The following is a 24,837-nucleotide window of genomic DNA, read 5'->3' on the forward strand; positions in this document are numbered from 1 at the left end:
TGCAGAGCTGGAGGTGGGGCTCTTACGAAGGCACAGATATGAGAAAGTTTCAGAACTGCTGGGCCCCAAGTTCCCTCACCTGAGCTATCTTTCTCCCCAACTTCCTCCCTTCATTGCTTCTACACCTAAAAGCAGGAGCTGTGAAACTGAGGAGCTCGCTTTGAAGTCAGCAAAAACCCACCTTGAGAGCAATATTTCTATAGACGCTGGGAACTGGAATGCACTTACATACCTGTCAACTCCTTCTATGTAAACGTGCTATTTCTTCTTAATATGAAGTCTCTACATCCATTAGTCATCTTTGTCTTAATTTCTGAGGTGCTTTTTAGCCTAAGGCAGTCAGTGGCCGGCAAACTTATCAGTCAATAGAGCCAAATATCAACAGTACAACAATTGAAATTTCTTTTGAGAGCCACATTTTTTAAACTTAAGCTTCTTCTAATGTCACTTCTTCAAAATAGACTTGCCCAGACCGTGGTATTTGGTGGAAGAGCCGCACTCAAGGGGCCAAAGAGTCGCATGTGGCTCGAGAGCCGCAGTTTGCCGACCACTGGCTTAAGGTCATAAGGAGGTCAGCAGATGCTCCCCAGGCAATAGTGACTAACTTTCATTTTTTTGAGGATGAAAGACTGTGGTACATAGAGTTGAGGGGAGAGCCAAAAGCAACCAGGAAAAAGACTCACTCCGTAGCACTTTGGCTACTGAGGACACTTCCAGAACAATCTTAAGTGACATGTACCTACCGATGGGTAACGAAAAGGACACAGCTACTGACATGAAAGGGAAGAAGGCAAAGATCCTGCCTGCTCACAGCCCCGTCCCTGGTGTCCAGCTCTGTTGTCCTGCGGGCCTCACCTGTCTTTCCCTCCGGGCACATGCACGAGAAGGAGGCCACGCGGTCAATGCAGGTGGAGCCCGGCGTGCAGGAGGCGAAGGCGCAGTCGTCGATGTTCTCACTGCAGTCGTCCCCGCTCCAGCCGTTGACGCACACGCAGCCGTAGCCTCCGTTGCGGTTGGTGCAGGTGCCTCCGTTCTGACAGGCGTTGGGCTGCAGCAGGCACTCGTCCACGTCCTCCGTGCAGAACTGTCCTTTGGGGGGAAAGTGCCTTTGATCAGGGATCTTAGGTCTCAAAGACTTAGTGCCGCACCAGCCCCCACATTCTTCACCCTGATGTGACTGGCCTGAAATTAAGGCGAGCGGAACCCACAGCAGATCAGGTTCTCACATGCATGTTAAGGCCACCTTGAGCCTTAAATTATATTTATTCTAGGGAAGTGACTTAAAGAAAAACACGGGAGTCGCTATCCCCAGGAACTCTGACAACATGAGAAGTTAGCCAACCTATATCAAAGAGAAGATAAATCTTTAGGATTCTGGACTCAGTTAAATCCCCGGGACTATGAACATATAACTGAGAAGAGGGAGAAGAATCTAAGAGGTGAGAGAAGAAACGTCAAAGTCAAAATGTTACGGCAATTGCTCTGTATTTGGACTGTCATGTCAATAGCTGTACAATATGATTCCATACAACAGTATTGCAAGATGCTGTTAGCACTGTGGGAGACCTGCTAGAGCGTATTAATACTTATAGCTGCATGTGGAATGACAATGATCTCCAAAAAAGAAGTTGAACTGAAACCGAAGGTAAAGGCAAGCAAGAGCAGATGAAGGACAGCAAAAGCCTTGGTAAAATATGGGTGTGAGAAACAAAGCCAAGATGGTGAGACTGAAGCAGACTGTGCTCATCCTGAGGCACCCAAACTTCCAGGGTGCAGATCTGTGGAATACGACAGAAAGTCGACTCAGAATAACAGAAGATGGAAAAGGGACCAGGATGCTCTGCCTACAAAAGAGCAAACTGGAGCACGCTAACCCTGAGACCATTTGTGGACGGAGTGCAGGTCACTACAATAGCAACCGACAGGGACAATGGCAAAGGCTCGAGGGACCCCTGACAAGGAACTAGAGTATGTCTTAATCTTACAGGCCAGGAATTGGTGACTAACAAGCAGTTCGGTGCCGGGCCAGCTGAACTGTATAACAAGTCTCATTGGAAGTCTTTTAATACCAGCCTAGAGAGCTATCAAAGGAAACTAATATTCAGGTCATTTGAATTCTCTAAAACACAACACAAGTAGCTGAAATGAAAAAATCCTGATGATGTCCTTAATTCTTCCCTTGTAAAAGAACTCAATGAATAATTCAAAAAGGTATTCTGATGAAGAGGCCGCTTAATGAAAAAGCACACGATGCTTAGACTCAGAAAATGCCAAGGCTAGCCCTAGTCTCCAGAATACCTAATTCGATTGGCTCAAGTATTTTTAGGAAGCCTGCCATGTGCCCAGCTATGTAGCCATGACTGCTAGCAGAAGCTGGGTGTGTCAGATCTAACCTAACTGATCACCGATTCTTTACTTCCATTATGACACCATTCTTCACACTCATCATTTGCACGCCTTATTACAAAGCCAACATCACTCTGTTTCACTTATTTAATTGCACATCTGTCTCTAATCACTTGGCTGCAAGCAACCTCTCAGTTCAGGAGTGTTTTCTGTGTGTGTGTGTGTGTGTGTGTGTGTGTGTGTGTATTCCCAGCTAAGGTCCCACTGCCTGGGATGGCAGGATGGGTGTGTGGGCATCTCTGGAACTCTACACTCAGCACTCCCTTTCCATGCTCCTCTCCTCAGCCCCTTCATCTGTATAATTCTTAAATGAGCCACCAAGTCTAGGGACACTTTGCCACATGGACCCAAAGGATGAAGTGGCCAGTCTACAAGAAAAGGAAAGGGGTGAATCAGAAGTGCACAGAAGTGCACTCCAGTCAATGGTTCTGGTTGTTCCTGAAGCCCAGCTGCTCCGAACTCATTCAGGGGCACAACTATTCTGAGAGATGTTTCCCTAATTTCAGATAAGGATCTGTCAGTTGCAACTCATAGTACTAGCTAATACAGAGTGAGTGAATTGCATGAGGTATGTGATAAGTTGTGTGAGTGAGTGAGCGAGATGTATGAGTTGCATGAATGAGTGAGGTGTGAGAAATGCATGAGTGAGTTGCACAAGCAAGTTGCATGTGTGAGTGCATGAGCTGTGTGAGTGAGGTGCATGAGTGAGTACATGCATTGGCAATGACTTCCCCACAGCAGATGATGCCATTTATTACAGAAAGCTTTGCTCCCTTCCTGCACTGGCAGACATGCTACCTCAGATACTGACAGATATGTAAGTAGGATACAGGTGGGATTTAGAAATAAATACATGACTGGGAAGTAGGTGAAAAGTTACTTTAATCTGGAAATTACTGAGAATCTTGTCTCTTACACTTATGCTAAGTGTGAGTAACTTGGGATTGTAACAATTATGGGTGTGTATTTTTTCAAGATAGAGAAACTAAGATTGTAGTTTCTCTATCTTGAAAAGGGACATATATTCACAAATTGTTTTTATAAGTACTAACAAAATGGAAGAAAGCCATATTTTGGTTTTTATGATTATAGCAAATGTGCTAGCTAATATAACATCCTTTTTCATCCATGTGCTTCAAAATTTATTTTACAAAGGAGATGGACCTCTGGCCACTCAACTGTGATAAACTCTCAAGTTACAAACTGTTTGTCCTTCTGAAACGGCCACATTAAATCCAATATCTCTAAAATGAAGGCTTTAATCTTCAAAAAAATGTGAGCAATTTGGATATTATTTTTCTTTTCAACTAGCTTTGTGATAATTCTGAGTATAAGACACTGTGTTTAAAAATATCTCATGTATTCCTTATGTATTACAATTCCCAGACACTTAAATATTGTAATAAGACAGACGAGCTAAATAAACAGTGCCTGGAATGCAAGTTTGGCACTCTTGGGAGAGGAAACCAAAAGTCATTGATTGCCCACTAGGAAGCAGGCACTAAGCTTGAGCTGTAATAAAAATTATTTCCTTCCTAGTTGAGAAATCAAGCTCAGAGAGGTATAGTAACTTGCCTAGAGTGAAGTTTTCTGCATTCAAGGAGAGCTGGGATTTGAACTAGAGCTACCTGACTCTAAAATTCCTAACAAAGACTTGAGATGTGAATCTCACTTATCAAAACCAACTGGTGTCTCGGGTTCCCAAGCACACAAAGTGGAGAGGATGGGGGTGAGGATTCCAATCGTGACTCACACAATCTGGTTACTGAAAAAACTTAGGAGTGCAAGTAACTATCCAAATAGCAAATGTACTTTCGGGTATAGCTCACTATTTTTTTTTAAATGAGATTACTTTTGAAGGCTAAATACCATCACGGAACACCTCAGGACTATGTGTCTGTTAGATATGATTCATTAGAAAAACCAGATCTAGAGCCAAGAGCACACTGGTGTATTAGAATTTTCTACAGAATGGATCATTTTTCTCTAAGTTTCAGGCTAATTTCTCCAGAACAACATCCCTTCCCAAGCTCATTTCTGCCAGAATTTTTCCCCCTTCTCCTCCTAGTTCCAATTCTAGCAACCAGTTTTTAAATTCAGGAGGTAGAAAATAGTAACCCATGGGGCCACTACAGTTGCTTGTCCAAAAGTCCCCAATGGGACATCTACTCAGACACTGCTTCCTTCATGTCACCACCCTCTTGGCACAGGAGGAACCAAGGCAGAAGCCTACAAATAAGAATAAGGCTCAGAAAGGTCAGGTAGCCTTCCCAAGATCCTAAGACAGTAAGTGAGAGCACTGCCACTCAGAGCCAGATCAGTTTGACTCTAAATCTACTGCTTTCTACCACAGCTCAGGTACGTATCTAGCCATGGATTTGACCCACAAGATCTACAGACTGGGTCCTTGATCCTCGAGTCCTAGAGCACTCTGAGAGGGCATAGAAGCATGAGGCAATTAAAGAACACCCTTGTTAGAAATGAATACAGGCAGAAGGTCACTAAATACTGAAGCAGGAATATTTCGTGGTGATTATCTGGCAGGATTGGGTGCATTTAATATATTTTTTTACTGATTTTTTCAGAGATGAGGAGAGAGGGATAGAGAGCTAGAAATGTCCATGAGAGAGAAACATCAACCAGCTGCCTCTTACACACCCCCTACCGGGGATGTACCCGCAACCAATGTACATGCCCTTGACCGGAATCAAACCTGGGACCTTTCAGTCTGCAGACCGACGCTTTACCACTGAGCCAAACCGGTTTCGGCATGGATTGGGTGCATTTAGGTTATTCATCTTGGACTAGAGAGAGATGTTCACTGAGGGTGGTAAGGTTAGGTCTTGAAGACATCAGCATGACTAACGTGTATTCTTTGGCTTGGGTTTAAAAGGAGAAAGATTGGTCAGACCATTGTGGCTCAGTGGTTGAACGTCAGCCCATGAACCAGGAAATCATGGTTTGATTCTCGGTCAAGGCACATGCCTGGGTTGCGGGCTCAATCCCCAGTAGGGGACGTGCAGGAGGCAGCCAATCATTCCATCTCCCTTCCTCTCTCTAAAACCAATTAAAAAACAACAAAAGCACATATTTAAAAGGAGAAAGGTTGGCCTGGCTGGTTGGTTAGACAGTGGTCCCATACCCCAAAAGGCCATAGATTCCTTCTCCAGTTGGGGCACATACAGAAGGCAACTTATTGATGTTCTTGTCCTCCCTCCCTCTCTCCATCCCTCCTCCCCCTTCTCTCTAAAATCAACAGGCATATCCTGAGATGAGGCTTAAAAAATAAAATAAAAGGAGGAAGACTGGAGCTCATTTGAAGCTTTGAATTCGACTAGGAATTCTAAATTGGATGCAACAAGCGAAGGGAGTTATGGGTGGGGGAAGACAGGAAGATTAGTCTGCCCATAGAATATAGGAGGCACTAAAAGCAAACAGCTTTCTGTTAATAGGGAGAGAAGGAGAGAGAGCACCAAGTTATGAGCGACCTAGCACATAAACGCCTCTGGTGAAGCGAGAAGCTGGGTTGTTGCCATGCTTGACCACGCTACTAAGCCTTCAATCCAACAAGTCTCAGCACGTGGCATCATCGGTCTCAGCACACACACTTCGCTGGCGAACTCCAAAATATGTTGTAGGAAGCTCAGTGAGGCAAGTGTTTGAGGGCATCAGAGACACCCCTCCCCCCGCCCCCCCCTGCGCTTAGTAATTTCACTTGCCAGATATGGCAGCTATGGCCATTTAATACTGGGACTAAGGCCCTCCCCATTTCTGTGTGTAAAAGAAATCAATTGTTTTTAGAAAGTGCCATTTCTGGACTAATCACCATGAGCCTGGACTCACTTGGCATGAGATGTCACACTAGCAAATCCTTTGCTGACACCTTCAACGCTTAGAGCCTCCTGTGGCTACTGATAATTTTCTGGCTGACAGTTTGCCTCATAAACCTATCTCAAATACATATCTTCCCTTCACATATTTCACTCTGGCCACGATGCCTTACTGTCGGTTCCTTAAACATTATCTTCTCTCCTACCCGAGACCCTCTGCATTTCCTGTTCTCTCCACCTCACATATTTTTCCCCCTCTTACTTACTTGGCTAGTTACTTCTCATCCTTTGATCTCCTTTCACTTAGGTAGATCGCCGAATTCACATCCACGAGGGCAGGGACTGTGTCTGCCATGCGCCTCGGTGTAGTGTCACGCACTGTACCAGACACTTGGTGTCAGTGGAGAAGTAGACCTCAGACCTAATCTGACAGGCTCCTTTTTACAGATGAGGAAGTTAGGACCAGAGAGGTACAGTGACTTATCTGCATTTGTTCAGCTAGTTGGAAAAACAATTAGACGAAATAAAAAGTGGCAATTGCTAAGTGCTGATGGCAGATCAAGTTTGTCTTCAAATGGGGAAGGAGATGCTGAGCTGTCTGTGGAGGGACAGGGCAGGAGGGAGAAACAGGGAAGAGCACAATGCTCCTAAGGAGATGACACTATGACTTCACCATCAGAAACATACGCCTGCTGCGCTGGTTTTACAGGAGTAGGGCAACTTGCATGCCAATCTTGTCTTACTGCCCCATCCTATTGTCTGGAAACCATAGGGTACATACATCGTGGGTCCAACTGTGGCAGTAAATATAAGAGGAATGTACTAAATGGAAACCATGGCCTGGACCGCACCAGCATCAAGCTCCAGCCCCGTGAGCTGTAATGCACTGGGATACAAACAGCTTGTTGTGGCTCTCAAGACACCACAAACAAACCATCCATCTGACCTGCAGTCACAAGTGACTGGGGAGTACGAGGAGAGGGTGGAGGGGGAGGGGGCATGATCACTGAGCCTTAGCACTTGGGGAAGAAGCCCCCTCCCTTCCTAGTCATCTCTCAACTGTGAAGTGTGTGGGAAAAACTTTTATCACATCCATGGCCCTGCTAAGGGTCAACTCTCATTGCAACAACAATCGCCACATGAGAACATGTAAAAAAAGAGCTGGCTGGCCCTTGCCCTGACCCTGCTACCTCCTCTCTTCCGTGGCTAAAACAAGAAAACTCAGTCTCCAGTACACCCTGCAACCAGCAGTCGCCAAGCTCATCTTTCCATTCCAGAGCAGAACATTCTTACAGCCTCTGTCCTGCGAGACCTTCTCCTCCTCTAAACACAGTTTTCCATGCCGAAGCTGAAAGTGAAAGAACAGATGACGAGTTGCCCATTCTGTTGCCTGTTGGCACTAAAGCTGGTTGAAGCATTCCATAAAAACACCGGAGTCCATGGGGTCTGCCTGATGAGAAAACGTGTGCGTGCACAAAGCAGTGGGTATGTGATGGTTAAGGGGAGAGTGTAGGGGTGAGGGATACACAAATGGATAAATACAAGATGCTCACTGAATGTGAATGTTGCCACCATTTCTAGATGCCATGACCTTTTCTCAGACTCCTCAAAAGCCTCGTTTCCCTGCATCCTGACCAATGAATTTTCTAAAGAGTCACTCAGAATGATATCAACATGGACAGTGGATTGTGCATTTTGCATGTGAAACGCGTTGATGACTCCCCTTCTACTTAGGATGAAATTCTAAATCCTATCCAGGTTTTCTGCCTACCTCTCCCGTCTCCCTTTGAACCATCACTGGCTCTACCATTCTGGTTTCCACCCCACCTTATTTGTTTATATCTTTCTCTATTTATTCTTTTAAAAATATTTTATTAATTTCAGAGAGAGGAAGAAACATTGAACGGCTGCCCCTGGCTCTGGGAATCAAGCTTGCAACCCGGGCATGTGCCCTGTCTAGAAATCGAACCAGCAACCTCCTGGTGTTTGAGATGACGTCCAACCAACCGAGCCACACTGCCCAGGCCTCAGGTTTTATTTTTTCCCCAATGTCCTATAGTCTTCTGAGTACAGGTCTTTTACCACCTTGGTTTATTCTTAGGTATCTTATTTTTTGTTGTTTTGCAATGTTAAATGAGATTTTTTTTTTTTTTTTTTTTTAGTTTCTCTTTCTAAGAGTTTATTGCTGCTATATAAAAATGCCATCAATTTCTGAATGTTAATTTTGTATCCTGTTAATTGCTAAATTTATTGATTAAATCTAGCAGTTTTTTGGGAGGAGTCTTTAGGGTTTTCTATGTATAATATCATGTTATCTGTGAATAATGCCAGTCAGCCCTCTTTGATAGTGGTCCTCCTCTCCCAACTGCTTCCATCTGCTTGAAGGTAAGTAGGCAAAGAACCCATGTTTTCTTAATTCCCTAAAGCTGCTACTGACTTCAACCGGTAAACATTCATTCATTAAGCCATTTTTTGGTACAAGATACTGGTAAGCTCTTAACTGATTGTCAAATGTAATCCTCTCATACAATGACTCCAGTTTTACGATGTAGTACAGGCCTGGTCCACGCTGAGGAAAGTCACTAAAGTATCTCAGAGAGATAAGGAGAGAAATCCCAAAAGAACCCAATCACAGCCCTAAATTAGGAAGGATAAGGGCGGGTCAGAAACAAATGAAAAGGTAATGCCCCAATTCGTTCATTCATTCACCTATTCAATAAGGATGTATATATTATGTGTCAGGCCTGACCTATACAAACTGGGCTTGTAATAAAACACTTATGGCTTCTATCACGTAGAACTTATATGCAAATACAGGTTTTACAACCAAACAACTATACAGAGGGCAATAACAGCTCTAATCAGTGCGTGCTGCTTTGGGAGCACAGAGTAGGACAACAGAGAATAACTGAATTCTCCAGGACAATTGAGGATAATATGTTGCATTGGCAAACTACAATTATGGGACTAATGTCATCTGCTATCAAGGCAGTATATATTTTTTTTATAATTCATCTTCCTATAGACTATCCCTCCAAGCCACCTAAGTTTGCATGAACAGCAAGAATTTATCATCCAAACATTAACAGTAACGGCAGCATTGGGTTCCATGTTCTAAGATCATAATGGTCTCCTGATTTAACTATTTCTAAAGTTCTTTTATCCATTTGTTTACTGCTATTGTAGCCCAAACCCAGATGACTCCCTACTGCCAGAGATTGCACGAGTCTTAAAAGAGAGATAAGTACAACCGAGTATCTTGGGAACAGACTCAGAAACATGCCATCTAATGCAACCTAACGTCAGGATAAGCTGAACTCCATCTCACCCTTGCAGGTCAACAGCAATTTAAAACACTGGGGGATTCCAGGGCTCCAGTGGCCACTCTAGCAACAAGAAAGTCAGTGCCCCCAGGGCAAATTCCAGATGCAGCAGCACCAAAGAGCATCCAGGCTCAGACAGTGAATGACAAGCAGTGGACGCTGTGCCAATGCTGGCCGTTCTGAGAGCTAAGCCCTGGCACAGAGAAGAAAATGGTGCCAAGCTTCGGTCCCCCTGCCAGGAGGCTCATGCTCTGGCTCTCTCCCCTCTCCTCGGGCTGCTGGGCTGTTATACCAGTTTATGTAAAGACCCCCTCCATTCCCTGAGAGGATAAACTTATTGCAGCAGGGATTCCAAAGAGAATCAACCTACTCTGTTTATGGGCAAGCAGTTACCATGAGCAGAATGAGTAGAATGGAAAAAAAAACAACACCTATTAAAACATTCTGAAACATGAAAGATGAGGAACATACCACTTAAGATGTATAAGAAGAGCATACTTGTGAAAAATATGTACTCATTTAACTGAAAAGAATAAATAAAAATAAATAACTCAGAAAAGGTTGTCATATAAATGTATTGGTAGTTAACAAAAAGCAAGTCACACATAGAACTAAGTCTAAAACATTATAAATTGCATTATAAAACAGTACAAATATCAAGAATAACTTTTAAAGAATATGTTTAAGAATTTAAAATTCAGTACACTTTATATGAAGTTTTAAATGCCAGATCATAGAAACAAAATCTGGAGAGTAAAGAGACAATATTCCTCCTCATTTTGCAGAAAAAGCAATTGGTACACAGTTTCATTCTGACACTGAAAAATAGAGAAGTGGATTCAAATCCAAATTTTTCTAAACATGTATACCTTTAGCAATGAAAAGAACACCTCACCTCTCTCTATTGTCCTCATGGACCATTTCCACTTCCTTCAATGACTTAAGCACATGGCTTTATGTTCTTCTCATTCTTTCCTCTCCCATCTCCCATGAAATCAATATCTGGGTTGGAGACTAATAACGTCATTTGAGCCAAGAGTTCTTAATTTTCTCAACAGACCTCCACAACTACTCCGTCTCACGAACATACTCACATTCTGGATCTCATTATGTGACATTCGTTGTTCCCATTCCAAGATCTCAAACTTGGTTACACTCTCTGACTCTAAATTCCACCTCTCTCCTTTCCCATTCCCAAGAACCATTTCACCTAATTTATCCCCCACTAAAACCTGTAAAAAGTAAGCCCCTCCTAAATAACCCAGTTCATTAACCAACCCTGCATAATTATCATTCTTATTTGAGTCTCTTGGTTGTCACTCATTCAATAACCACCATTTGTTAAAACTGGACCTGGGAATGCCAGTTCCCAGCCCTCCAGAGGCTGAGAGTCTACGAGGTGAAGCAAGCATATACACCAGGAAGAGGAGTAAAATACAACAGGTGCCACACAGAGGCATGCAGAGTCGAATGGAGGGCGCAATCTTACAAAGGCAGTCCTGACTCAGTGATGCCATAATGGCGAACTTCTTCCCAACTCCTCTTTCTCTTCTTCTTTGAATCCCCTTTCTCACCCATTTTCTTTAATGTAGACACTTCTCACAATTCAGGTCCAACCCTCTGTTCTTCTCACTCCACACACATTCCCTTACAGACTTGATACATTCCCAAGGCAACCAAAATAAGACTGGAAATATAAGTCCCTAGACCCCACTTCTGCTCTGACCTCCTGGGTCTTACACTTGGAAAACTCACCTCAAACTCACCATCATGTCTAGCCCATTTCTCTGTCAACATTTTCCTATTACTCAGATTCAAAACAGAAGTTAACTCTTCTCAATCTACCCCCTCATTTGATGGAGAACTTAGATGGTCCCCAATGCCTGTCCATCTTTCTTTCAAAGTCACGTCTATTCGTACTCTCTCCCACTGTGGTTATGTAGACTTATTTCTTTCTAGGTAATTGACCCTTCTTTAAAATATAGAAAATGATATCTTTCTTCATATCTCTTACGGCATCCAGCATAGTATATTTGACTGCAACAGTTATTCAATAAATATCTGTCATTGAAGCTACCTTATGACCATTCAGTGGGGCCTTTAAAAGCCATAAAGTGAGACTGGGCCTTGCCTGGAATATAGCCAAAGCAGACACTGCGTCACGGACGAGGGCAGAAAAATCCCTCTTGGTCTCCATTCCTGCATTTAGTGGGGGCTATACTAACCCCCCTATTCCTGTCCCCACCAACACAACCACCAATCAGCTCTGGGGTGAGGGTGCTTCCGGCCAGCACTCTGGCAGTCTGCCCAACTGACAGTGAACTGAAATTGGGGTAGGGAAGCAGAATTCCAGAAAAAACAGGCTTATTATCGAGACCTCGCAACCGAGCTGACAGCTGAGAAACTGAAATGTGAGCTGCATTTTCCCGTTCCCCATACAGAATGCGAAGGAGAAAACTCCTATAGGCCCGGATGTAATTAAATGGTTTCCACCCTCAACCAAAAAGAGCAGAAAAGTGGCTGGGAGGGAAGTCTCCTCAGAGCATAGCTGGTCACCAACCCGAGGCCGGATGGAATGGGAACATTCAGTTCAAAATCAAAATACCACCGCGAAAGGACGCCACTTCCTGCCAGAAGGAGCTCACGCAGCACCTCTGGTGGTATGCTTCTAGCTGGTTCGTGCCAAAAAAGTTTACCGAAATTGGAGCAGCCAACAGCAAAGGAAGTCGGAGCCCACTTTCGGGCTCATCGTGTTATAAAGGGGCTGAGAGACGACGCGGTCGGTTTTATTAGACTCACGTCCCACCTCACTTCCATTGTTCCCTTCTGCTCAGTGTCCCAGAGCACTATTCCAAGCCCGAGCTGACATTACTTTTCTGGGTTAATAACAAGCACAGGAAAATAAATCACGTCTGCCCTAGGAGTGAACCCAAAACCAAAAGCTGCCAGAGAGGAATTTGTGAGCAGGGGGTTTAGAGGCAACTTTAATTCTGAAGGAAATGAACCTTTAAAAAGAAAATCCAACTAGCGATCTACGCAGACAAAACATTAATCTGCGCTGCCGTGGTTAATTTGGGGGCCTTTCATAACTTATGTTTTCTTAGGTGGCTATCGGCCAGAGCAGACCTTCTCTCAGAAGATGGCAGATGGCTTGGGGCCAAATACAGGAACAGTTAAAACACGTGTGCTCGGGCTCTGTCCGATCCTCGGGTATACTTCCATTCCGTAAAGGGAACTAGCTTCATGACAATCTACCAATGAAAAGCGAAATCATTTGTCCGATTCCATTTCTTTCCTCTGCCTGGTTTTAGCTTGTCCAGAAGGGTGGTAGCTTTTAAAAATATATTTTATTGATTTTTTTACAGAGAGGGAAGAGAGAGGGATAAAGAGTTAGAAATATTGATGAGAGAGAATCATCGATCAGCTGCCTCTTGCACACCCCCTACTGGGGATGTACCCACAACCAAGGTACATGCCCTTGACTGGAATCGAACCTGGGACCTTTCAGTCCGCAGGCTGACGCTCTATCCACTGAGCCAAACCAGTTTTGGCGGGTGGTAGCTTTTAAAGGCATAAATGGATACTAGCCTCAGATACGAGCCTAGAGAGTCGCACCAAGTAAAAAGGTCCTGTGATGGGCTAGAAATCAGTCCTGCACACCACTGATGGGGGAGCCGCACCTCAGCACAGCCACCACGCTTTTTTCCAGTGAGGACAGCACAAGCCCACCCTCTGCCTACCAGGATCAAAGAGGATACACCTACCCGGTAGCAGCAATGGAAATACCAAAGGACATCTTTGCCGTTGACACAAATATGTAATTTTTAAAAACATATTTTTGATTGATTTCAGAGAGGAAGTGAGAGGGAGAGACAGAAACATCAACGATGAGAGAGAATCCTTGATTGGCTGCCTCCTGCAGCCCCCCACTGGGGATCGAGTCTGCATCTGGGTATGTGCTCCTGATCAGAATCGAACCTGGGACCCTTCAGTCCACAGGCCAATGCTCTATCCACTAAGCCAAACTGGCTAGGACCACAGATGTAATTTTAAATTTTCTGGTGGCACTTTAGGGTAAAAGAAACTGATAAAAATAACTTTAATGTTATATTTTATCTAACTCTATGTAGCTAAAACATCACTTTAGCATCTAATAAATATTTAAAACATTATTCATGAGACATTTTACTTTAAAAAAAAATCAGTATTGTTCAGTTGTGCCGCAACAGGTGTGTCTAGTGGCTACCATATCAAACAGCAGAATTCAGAATGTTTTACAAGATCACTGTTTGCTGAGTATAAACTAAAAAAGGTTTTTATTGCACCCTTCATTCACCCAATACCCCAATAAAGTAACTAAGAGATATTAGTTCCACAGTTGACAAATAAAGACGTCAAAAAAAAGGGGTGGGGCCCGAAACCGGTTTGGCTCAGTGGTAGAGCGTCGGTCTGCGGACTGAAAGGTCCCAGGTTCGATTCCGTCAAGGGCATGTACATTGGTGGTGGGCACATCCCCAGTAGGAGGTGTGCAAGAGGCAGCTGGTCGATGTTTCTCTCTCATCGTCGTTTCTAGCTCTCTATTTCTCTCCCTTTCTCTCTGTAAAAAATCAATAAATATATTTAAAAAAAAAAGGGGGGGGGGCGGGGTGGGGGAAGCTTAGCACTAAAAATCAAACCGCAAACAGACTTGGGAAAACTCTGGTCATGTGAAGCCTGAGATTTGCTATGGAAGACCAAGCCTTCCATGTTTGTGCACATCCAGCACAGGACGTACCAGGCTCTTCTCATTAAAATCATGGCAGATTCCCAAATCTCTGCTTACTTCAAACTGATACCTAGTCTTTCAGCTCCACAATCCCATCCATTCTTTTCCAGATCGCTGGCAACTTCATTCCCTCTCCTGGAAACCACTCCAACCCTTCCTTTTCTGTTTTGTCAAAAGCCAGACAAAACAGGTCACGCTTAAACTCTACCGCTGGAAATTGTAAAGGGAATTCTGAACGAAGTTGTAATACAGCTTTTGGGTATAATGAAAAAAACCACCAGACTAAATAGTAAACATTGACTTCATATTCATTCTGAATCTCAAAGGAACAGGTAAAATTTTAAAAAGGAAGCACACAAAGAGTTCAAGCACCATATACTAGAATAATATAACTATAAATTAAACTTTCAATTAAAAAGAATAAAAGTTTTTTAAAATAAAAAAATGTAAAAGACCACCCATCGAGTAAATTTGCATAGGAAAGGACACAGATTGAGCACAGACTTGGAGTTCAATAAGCCTAGGTTCAACTTATAGCCGAACCACTATGTGCCTTGAGTAAATGTTTAGCTCCTCTGAGACCCATCATCATCATCCGTAAAAAGGATATTTCATAAACTCTACCGCTCATACCGTTACTGCAAAGCTTACACAAAATAAAACTGCAACCAGCGCTTATTGGGGTGCTAATAGACATTAGTTAACTCTCAGTCCCCGGCCCCAGCCATTTCTTTAGGTTGAATAAAGCCGAACAGACTAGTACAGGGCTGAGGCCAGGAAGGACTTCATTCATGTGAAGTTGGAGAACCTTGGACTTCATCCTGTTGGTGGGGAGGAGAGCAAACAACAAGGGTGTCCCTGGAAACCCAAGAATTGGGAGGAGTGACATAGAGGAAGTAAAACTGTGGTGAGAAATCAAACAAATCAAAGAAATCAAATCAGGGGTGACTTTAAATGACAGCAGAACAAAGTGAATAAAGATCGCCACACTGGGTTTACCCATCATTTCTGCCATCTTTTCTAGAAACACAAGAACACATGGAGAAAGAAGCCTCTTACAAGGACCTTCACAGAAAAGAGGAATTTAATAAACATCCCGGGGTAAGAAATGTTGGTAAATTATCATTTCTCTGGGAAAACTTTCCCCATGATTGGGTTTTCCTATTTCACATCAAAGCAGGAAACCGAGTGTGGTATCAAAGAAAAATCAGCAACGAAATCACAGTATCATGTCATCTTGGCTGTTCAGAGCTTAGAAGCACAGGGAGCCCCTCTCCGGCAGGGCAAGGGAGAGAAGAGAATGGGGCCAAGTCCCTAACAAGCATCTCATCCCACCCAATGCCACTGCGAGGGACATGAAAAAAGAGAAAAAATTCAAATCTTTCCAGTTACTGTCATGGAATGAACTTCATAGTAGTTTTTAAAGATGAAAATAAATGGCCTTTGAAAAATCTACCAGAGAAATGGCAAAAGCTAAAAGAGAGAAGGAGACAGAAAGAGCAGAGGTTTGGGAGTGAAGGCGTAGGCTAGAGACACCAAGCAGAAATTCTAGGGGAAATCCAATTCTAGGAAACCCAGTGGGAAAGTATTAAAAATGGACAGTTTGGGGATTAAAAGCAGAAATGCCTGCCTTTCCAGGAAATTATGTTATTGAAGTTTTAAACCCTTTTAACCTTTTTTTACTCATAGTCTACAGCTCTAAAAAGTACTCTAACTAATTAGCTGCTGCAGATAAGGGAAAGCAATTCTTAGCACTAAATACCAGGTGGGGTTGGCGGTAATCCAACATCAAGACTTCTCTGCTGGGCACCATCCCTTACGGGTACTGTAGTTTCTTCTTTATATCATAACTTATTCTTAGGTTTCCACATTAACTCAATCAATTTAACTCAAAAAAGGCTCAGTTCTTAATCCCTTAATCAGCTCTTAATTGTATCCACTTTCAGTTAGATAAATAAACAGAAACGGGATCTGAATGTCTGCAAAAAATCACTGAGCTTTCAAACAGAAGTGGAAAATCTGCCTAAGACAGTATCAGAAACTTCCAAGAGGTTGGAAAATCAAGCAAGGCTACACTTCTAATATCGGAGGCAAAAAAAAAAAAGTCTATTTTTGTCCTGTGTGCAAAAAGGATACGAAAGAGGGAAAAATAGAAATGTAAATGGGTGTTAAAAAAATGTCTCAAGAGCACCTGCCCAGCCCTTTGCATAATTACAGGACACAACAATAAGACGAGATGGAGTTTTGTCTGTGAACAAACAATAACTCTGAACTCTTGAGGTCTCTATAACTTGTACTTTTTTTTTTTTTTAAGTTGGAAGAGGAATATTCTAATAGCCTTTCCATATAATTATGAATATTCTTTGATATGGTATCAAAATTTGACAAGTTGTAACCCCCTCCCCGGGTTTATTGAGATATGACTGACATATAACATGGTGTAAGTTTAAGGTACACAATGTGATTACCTGATCTGCATAGATATTGCAAATATTTACCACCATAAGATTAGTTAACACATCCATTACCTCACATACTGGTAGCTACCATTTGTGTGTGTTTGTGTGTGTGTGTGTGTGTGTGTTTGATAAAAACATTTATATCTTTACATTTAAGCATGTTCCTTTCCTCTCAGACATTTATTAAGCATCTACTATGTCCCAGGCAATGTGCTGCTTTTCCCAGATAACCCCCGAGTCCATCAGTGATGCTCTTCTCTCACAGCTGCCCCGGCAGCTGGCACGGTGCTGAGTTCAGAGCCACGCCCAGTAAGTACCTGTGAACACATTTCTTTAAGTGAACACAGGAGAAGGCAGGTGGTCAGCACAATGATCTAGCACGGAGACCCTGGTGAAAGGTGCCTACTTCTATAACAGCCTGCCTCCGGTGACCAATCCGTGCCCCGGCCTGGCCGACTCATCACGTGGTACATACCTGTCCACTGAGGGGGGCAGCGGCAGTTGTAGGTATTGACCCCGTCCACGCAAACCCCTCCGTTCTGGCATCGGTGGTTAGGGCAGTCATCTATATTCCGCTCACAGGTGCTGCCTTCAAAACCTGGTGAGAGAGAGAAAGAGAAAAGGATGAATTCTCTGCGGAAGAAATGACCTCTCTTCCCGCAGGACACGGTCATGGAACAGCCCTACTTCACTATTTCAGCTCAGCAGCCAGCAGCTGCTCAATCCAGGGCTCTCTCCATTAACAAAAGTCCCCCATCTTCTGCCTTCTCTTGCCTCCAGCATAGCTAGACAGTTGGAGTGACTCATTATGCCAATGGCATGCTTTTGCAGTTACCTCATAAGTATTTCAAAGTGTTTCATGAAATAAAAGCCTAGTGAAGATAAATCTCTACTTGGGACAGCTTTTTACTGGCTCTTTAAAAAAAGGATATTAGATTTACCCCAGCTCCATGCTAGATTAAAGAGAAGAACAGATAAAAGTTTATCTCATTAGATTTAAATTCCTTTTCCCCTCCTTGGGATGATTGTTTGGGAAAACTAGGTGGGGGTGAAAGGCATAAGAAAAATACTTCTATTTGAAGATATAACTCAAGTTCCAACCTCACTACCTATAAGCTACTTAACACGTGGTAAATTCCTAACTCCAAATCAGCTTCCTTGTCTGTAAAATGAGGCTGATCCACTGGTCTGGCCTGCTTTTCTAGGTTGTTATAAGTGCCACATGACAAGCCAAATGCAAAAGGAATATAAAAAGCTATCTTCAAATGGGATAGAATTCTTACTAATTAAACTTCCTAACCCTTCAAATTCTTCACTCCCCTCTCTACATGTATAGCATTGCTTCCTTCCTCTTGATTTTAGTCATTTATGAAAGATGAAACTAGCGCCCCAACTAACCACAGTCATTTATATATTGGGCTTCCCCCCCTCTCTCTTTCCTACCAAATCCCTTAACTATTAAAATAGAAGACTACCGTGTTTCCACGAAAATAAGACATCCTCCGAAAATAAGACCTAGCGCATGAAAAGATAAGACATCCCCTGAAAATAAGACCTAGCGCAACTTTGGGAGAAAAAATTAATATAAGACACTGTCTTATTTTCAGGGAAACAGGGTAGCAGCTCTAAAAGGAGAAGATGTTCACTAAGCATTGTTCAACTTGAAATACAGTATGGCTATGTACTTGGCCTCTTCAAAATGTCCCTTAAGGTTCCTCGCTCACACTCAAAACACTTACTGAGCCTTATATGAGGCACTGGGGAAGCAACCTAGAGTGCAAGAGACAGAGTCCCTGCTTTCAGGGCATTCACAGGCTGGTGGCTGGGAAAGACATCAATCACATCTCGCTTTGTTCATTTTACCACCAGCTACTGTGGTGGTCAGCCTACATCTGCTCTGCTATGCCGGATGTTTCTCTGGATGTAGCGGCAGTCATGTACGTGAGGACAGATCCAGTGGCCGAAGTGATCTCCCAGAGACCAACAGAAATCACCTCTGAGAAGACAGGGATGAATGAAAGCTTGACTGAGAATGATTCTGGGCCTCTCTGTATTTGGTACTCAGGCCATTCAAGCGGATGAATCACAAAGTAAACTTGAGAAAGACTATGAAAATGTTTACAGACTCAGATGTGTACAAATGTATCATGTTACTCATCTATCTGTTTAATTCCTATGGCCATCTTACAAAAGGGCCGAGTCAGAGAATGTGATGACAAAGTGAGGGCCGATCTGCAGCTCCGCCAAGCAGCGGTCCCTGAACGAGAGCTGATGTCTGTGTCCCCAGTCCAGTGCTCTTAATGGAAACAGTCTTGAGAGAAGTGAAAGGTTCCTTTTTAGAGTGTGGGAGGGCCACCGGGCCCCTGACCCGCCGCTGCTAGAACTTGTGCGGGTTGGTGAGGTTCTAGAATCGGCAACGGCCATCTCCCCCTCGTTTGATCTCTCCGGTGACTAAGACTAAATATTATTGACTAGGGTGTCAGGAAGATGTAGGCAAACTATAAGGATTGGAAACTGTGACCCTGAATTCATACAAGCCAATGCTACAACTAACTGAATTCACCAACCACAGACAAATTAAGAAAGCAGAAGCATTTCAGCATAACCACAACATATGAGAAAGAAAATGTTCTCTTTGTATGACTGACTGTTTTTGAGGTAGTTCTTCCCTGCCAACAGGTAGAAGGAGAGAAGTGAAAGAGAAATTCATGGCTCAAGCGTGGCCTCTGAGGCCAAACTGCCTAGGTCCCCTCTCTTCCCTGCCATGCAATACCTGAGTGAACATAGAAAAGTGCAAAACCTTCCCCCTCTGGGGGAATTAATAGGACCTACCTCAAAGGGCTGTTGTAATGATTAAATGAGTTAGATATTAAAAAAAAAACCTTAATTCAATAAATGGTGCTGGAACAATTAAATATCAACATGCAAAAGAATAAAGTTGGACTCCTTCCTCACACCATGCACAAAAATTAACTCAGAATGTAAGAGTCAAAATTATAAAACTCTTAGAAGAAAACTCAGGAGTTAAGTTCTATGGCTTGGATTAGGTGAAGCTTTCTTAAATATGACCAAAAGCACAAGCAAAAGAAAGCATAGTGTGAATGTCACCAAAATTAAAAACATTTGGGCTTCAGAGGAAACCATCAAGAATGTGGAAAGACAGCCTACAGAATGGGAAAAACTATTTGCAAATCATGTATCTGATAAGAGATGTGTATATAGGATCTATTAAAAACTCACATGTATAATGAAAATTCAACATATATAATATGAAGAAGACAACCCAATTACAAATGGGTAAAGGATCTGAATAAACATTTCTCCAAAGATGATAAACAAATGGCTTATAAGCACATGAAAAGATGCTTGACATCATCAGCCATCAGGAAAACGCAAATCAAAACCACAGTGTGATATTGCTTCACACCCACTAGGATAGTGTAATAAAAAAGATGGATAATAACAAGTGTTGGTGAGGATGTGGAGAAATTGGGAAACCTCATACACTGCTGGTTAAAATGTAAAATAGTGCAGCCACTTTAGAATACAGCCTGGGAGCTCCTGAAAAGGTTAAATAGTTACCATATCTCCTAGTAATTCCTCTCCTAAGTATGTAGCCAAGAAAAATGAAAACATATGTCCACACAAAAACTTGTGCAAGAATATTCCTCGCTGCATTATTCATAGTAGCAAAAAAGCAGAAGCAGTCCAAACATCAATTCACTGATGAGTGAATAAATAAAATGTGGTAAATCCATATAATAGAATATTATTCAGCCACGAAAAGGAATGAAGTACTGATACCTCCAACAACATGGATGAACTTTGAAAACACCAAGTGAAAGAAGCAAATCATAAATGACTACCTATTATGTGTTTCTATTTATATAAAATGTCCATAACAGGCAAATCTATAGAGACAGAAATTAGATTAATAGTTGCCTAATGCTGCCAAAGCCGATTTGGCTCAGTGGAGAGACCGTCAGCCTGCGGACTGAAGGGTCCCGGGTTCAATTCTGGTCAAGGGCATGTGCCTTGGTTGCGGGCACATCCCCAGTAGGGGGCATGCAGGAGGCAGCTGACCGATGACTCTCTCTCATCGATGTTTCTAGCTCTCTATCCCTCTCCCTTCCTCTCTGTAAAAAGTCAATAAAATATATATTAAAAAAAAAAAAATAGTTGCCTAATGCTGAGAGGGGGTTGTGGGAAGTGGGGACTGACTACTAATGAGTACAGGGTTTCTTTTGGAGTGATAAAGTTGACTATGGTGATAGTTACACATACCTGTGAATTAACTAAAGAAAACTGAATTTTATGTTTTAAAAGAGCACATTATACAGTATGCAAATTATCTCCATAAAGCTCTTATATGGAGGAGAAAAGCACTTAAGACAGTACCTGATGCATAGTAAGTGTTCTATATTTATTAGCTTTTACTATTAATCAGTGGGATCAAAGCATCCCTTGGAGGCTATCCACTCTAATCCTCTTGTGTTACAGATGAGGAAGCTGAGGGACACACGCCAAGGTTGCATGGCTGGTAGGTAGGAGTCTGTACTGCTCTAGGAACTTCACCCAGTTCTGATCAGTCCGTTCTCGGGACCTCTGAGTTCTTGTTCAACCATCTGAAAAGCCGACCTTGGGTCAAAAGTTCCCACGTCTGTGAAAAACTCAAGCCAAACCAGTTGTCCAAAGCTAAGACAGAATTTCAGCTTTAAAAATAGAGACAGAACTCCTTTTGGAAACAGCTAGCAAATCTTGCAAGGAAGCCTACGCCACGGGGGCGGGCCAGGCTTATATGAATCAGTTACAGTGCAATCACTTCTTAAGACTATATTTTAAGTTTTAGGGGAAAGGGAAACAGACGAGTCTCGGACCTGCGTGTGGGATGGGTGTAGCAGACTTACAGAGACGCTCCCATGACCGTACGAAAAGGAATCTACTGCTGGAAGCCAATTCACGTCCTTAAAAGGCCACAGGGAGAGAAATCAAACTAAGCAGGAACGTTTTGAGGCTGTGCTGCTATAAAACTGTGGGCCATGGAGCTGATAAATAATGACAGTGAGGGTGGGGAGCAGGAGAGAGCCGTTTGAACTTGTCAACCCACACAGAGAACAGCATCTCTCCAGAGAGCACCCGCAGCTTTCCGTTTTCAGACGCCGGGAGGTGTGAGGGCGGAAAGGCGGGGTGGGGAGGCACAGCGAGCCAGGCTGAAAGTCCTCAGGAAAAGTGTGAGGAAAAACCCAGGGGCACTGGAAATGGTGGGAACAAAGACAAAAAGGTAAAAGTCTACAAAGAGTTCTAGCCGAAACTGGTTTGGCTCAGTGGATAGATCGTCAGCCTGCAGATTGAAAGGTCAAGGGCATGTACCTTGGTTTCGGGCACATCCCGAGTAGGGGGTGTGCAAGAGGCAGCTGATTGATGTTTCTAACTCTATATCCCTCTCTCTTCCTTTCTGTAAAAAAAAAAAAATCAATAAAAAAAAAGAATGCGTTCTAGCCCAGCTGGTGTTGCTCAGTGGTTGAGCATCGACCAGGAGGTTACGGTCTGATTCCCGGTCAGGTCACATGCCCAGCTTGCAGGCTCCATCCCCAGTGTGGGGTGTGCAGGAGGCAGCTGATCAATGATTTTCATCCTTGATGTTTTTATCTTTCTTTCCCTCTCCCTTCCACTCTGAAATCAATTGGGGAAAAAAAGAAAAGAAAAATGAATGCGTTCTATATAAAAAGGTGAGTGTAGGGGGAGAGGGAAGGTGACAGAAAGCTGAGGAGACAGCATGGACAAAACCACTGAGCGAGCGTGGGAGAACAGGAGACACTTCCAGGAATATCGAGGAAATCGGCCTCGGGGCCCGAGTCAAAGGAGCTGAAGTACTGCGCCCTGAAAAGTGGCATGAGCAGACGTCTGCATCTGCTCCAGAGAAACCTGCCAGGATGTGACTACGGCGATGCCCAGGAGGGCGTCATGTGCCCCTGCGAGAATGCGGGAGGAATTCGTGCCAACGGTTTTTAAGCTCAGCAACAACAGAGCAGACACAAAGCCACGAAATGTGTGCAAGCTTATTTCGATGATATGGGGATATGACACATAATCGCTCTGCGAAGTATAGGGGGTGGTTTACAAAGGAGATATGTTCATTGATTGGAGGGGACAGATCAGACAGCTTTTTCTGAAGTTAAAAAAATAAAAATAAATAAAAAGCCACAGAGGAATAAAAAGGAGTGGGAGAGAAAGACAAGGGGAAAGAACCTTGAGGACTGTTCAATCCAGCTGTGAGCTCACAAGGCACAGCCAGGAGGTTCAAACAACCCGCCGCTTTCTGACTTCCTGCGTGACTTTTTACAGTGTCCACAAACACCAAACCAGCCTGCCTCATTCTCTCCCCGCCAATTGGCCCTGACCCCCAAATACTCAGAGTCAATGATTCATTAATTTATTTTCCGTTTTTAAAAAATATATGTTTTATTGATTTTTTACAGAGAGGAGGAGAGAGGGATAGAGAGCTAGAAACGTCGATGAGAGAGAAACACCCCCCACTGGGGATGTGCCCGAAACCAATGTACATGCCCTTGACCTGAATCGAACCTGGGACCTTTCAGTCCGCAGACCGACGCTCTACTACTGAGCCAAACCGGTTTCGGCTATTTTCCATTTTGTTCTTACATCAAAATTTTCCTGGCAGAGTGCCCCTCCTCAGGGCATCTAAGTACCTGATGGTAGCTCATGAAGATTTGGATGAACGGTTGCTGATCCAAGGAGAAGACGAACTATGGTTCCTTGGTTTACGTCTATTAGTTCCCTCTTGAATATATTATTTTTCCTCCCCTCTACAGAGAAATACTTCTTTGTCACACAAGATGAGTCATTTCTGCAGTTTTAATTCTCCCCCCAGGAGTCTTACAATAATACCAAAACCAACACATGGAAACAATAGTGCCCTTTGCAGGCAGGAACTATAATTAAACCATTCCAATATAATCACTAACTTATGTGGGGTTCACTGACTCTCAGAGTGAAGAACACTCTAAACTTCTCCAGGGTTAGAGAACCCACGAACAAAAGGAGGAGTCAAACGAAGTCTAAGATGCAAAATACCAGGAAGAAAACAGTAAGACCAGCCCTAACCGGTTTGGCTCAGAGAACAGAGCATCAGCCTGTGGACTCAGGGGTTCTGGGTTCAATTCCGATCAAGGGCATGTACCTTGGTTGTGGGCACATCCCCGGTGGGGGCTGTGCAGGAGGCAGCTGATGGATGTTTTTCTCTCTCATTGATGTTTCTAGCTCTCTATCCCTCTCCCTTTCTCTCTGTAAAAAAATCAATAAAACATTAAAAAAAGAAAATGGTAAGACCAAAGTTCCATGCCCAATACTGTGATATTATCCTGAACTCAGGAAGTAGCTGTGAGCCTGTTATGTACCTGCCACTGTTTTTAGGTGTTTGGGATGCATCACTAACAAAAACAAAGTCCCTAGCTTTCACTCTGGAGAGGGGAGGAGGGAGCAGAATTTGGAGAAGACAGACAATAAGCAATAGACATATGAAGTAAACTAGATACTCCATATTATACAGTCAGAAGATGATAAGTGTTATAGAGAAAGGAAAAAAAAAAAAAGTAGACCAGGGCCAGTAATGGAGGGGACTTGAGGGAGGGCTACCATTTGAAATTGGTGATCAGGGGAGGCCTCCATTGGATGTGCAAAGACGTGAGCTGGGCGGGGAGCAGCCACCTGGGAGTCACGGGATCCCTTCACAAGCTCTGCCTCCTGCTGACTTAGTTTCCCCCAAGTTTTAGAAGTGAAATATTGATTCGCCTCAAATAAGGGTGTTATTTACATGGAGATAGTGATTATTGTTTTAAGTCACATTTTAGTCATTTAGAGTAATGTGGAGGGCAAGGGAGAGAAGGGCAAGGAGAATGGCATTGCATTAAAAAAAAAAAAAAAACCAACAAAAAAACAAACAAACCACCTTTCTAAAAGAAAATGATCTTCCAGGCACTATTTCCCATGTAAAAGTAAAGCTTATATTTTCTACACTCCGCCTGGGACAAAAA

At 43.2% G+C, this 24,837-nt stretch overlaps 1 protein-coding gene across 1 annotated transcript in view; it reads right to left on the minus strand.

Moving 5' to 3' along the window:
• NOTCH2 (notch receptor 2) overlaps positions 1–24,837 on the minus strand; it is a 132,251-nt gene that overhangs the window by 46,130 nt on the left and 61,284 nt on the right. The window contains exons 5-6 of the mRNA XM_084866370.1: positions 17,259–17,381; positions 856–1,089 (exon numbers count right to left, since the gene is read on the minus strand). Coding sequence (XP_084722496.1) covers positions 856–1,089; positions 17,259–17,381 — 357 coding nt within the window. The remainder of the gene's footprint in view (positions 1–855; positions 1,090–17,258; positions 17,382–24,837) is intronic.

The sequence above is a fragment of the Pipistrellus hanaki genome (genome assembly GCF_964339955.1).
Source record: "Pipistrellus hanaki genome assembly, chromosome: 18".
NCBI classification, from domain to species: Eukaryota; Metazoa; Chordata; class Mammalia; order Chiroptera; family Vespertilionidae; genus Pipistrellus; species Pipistrellus hanaki.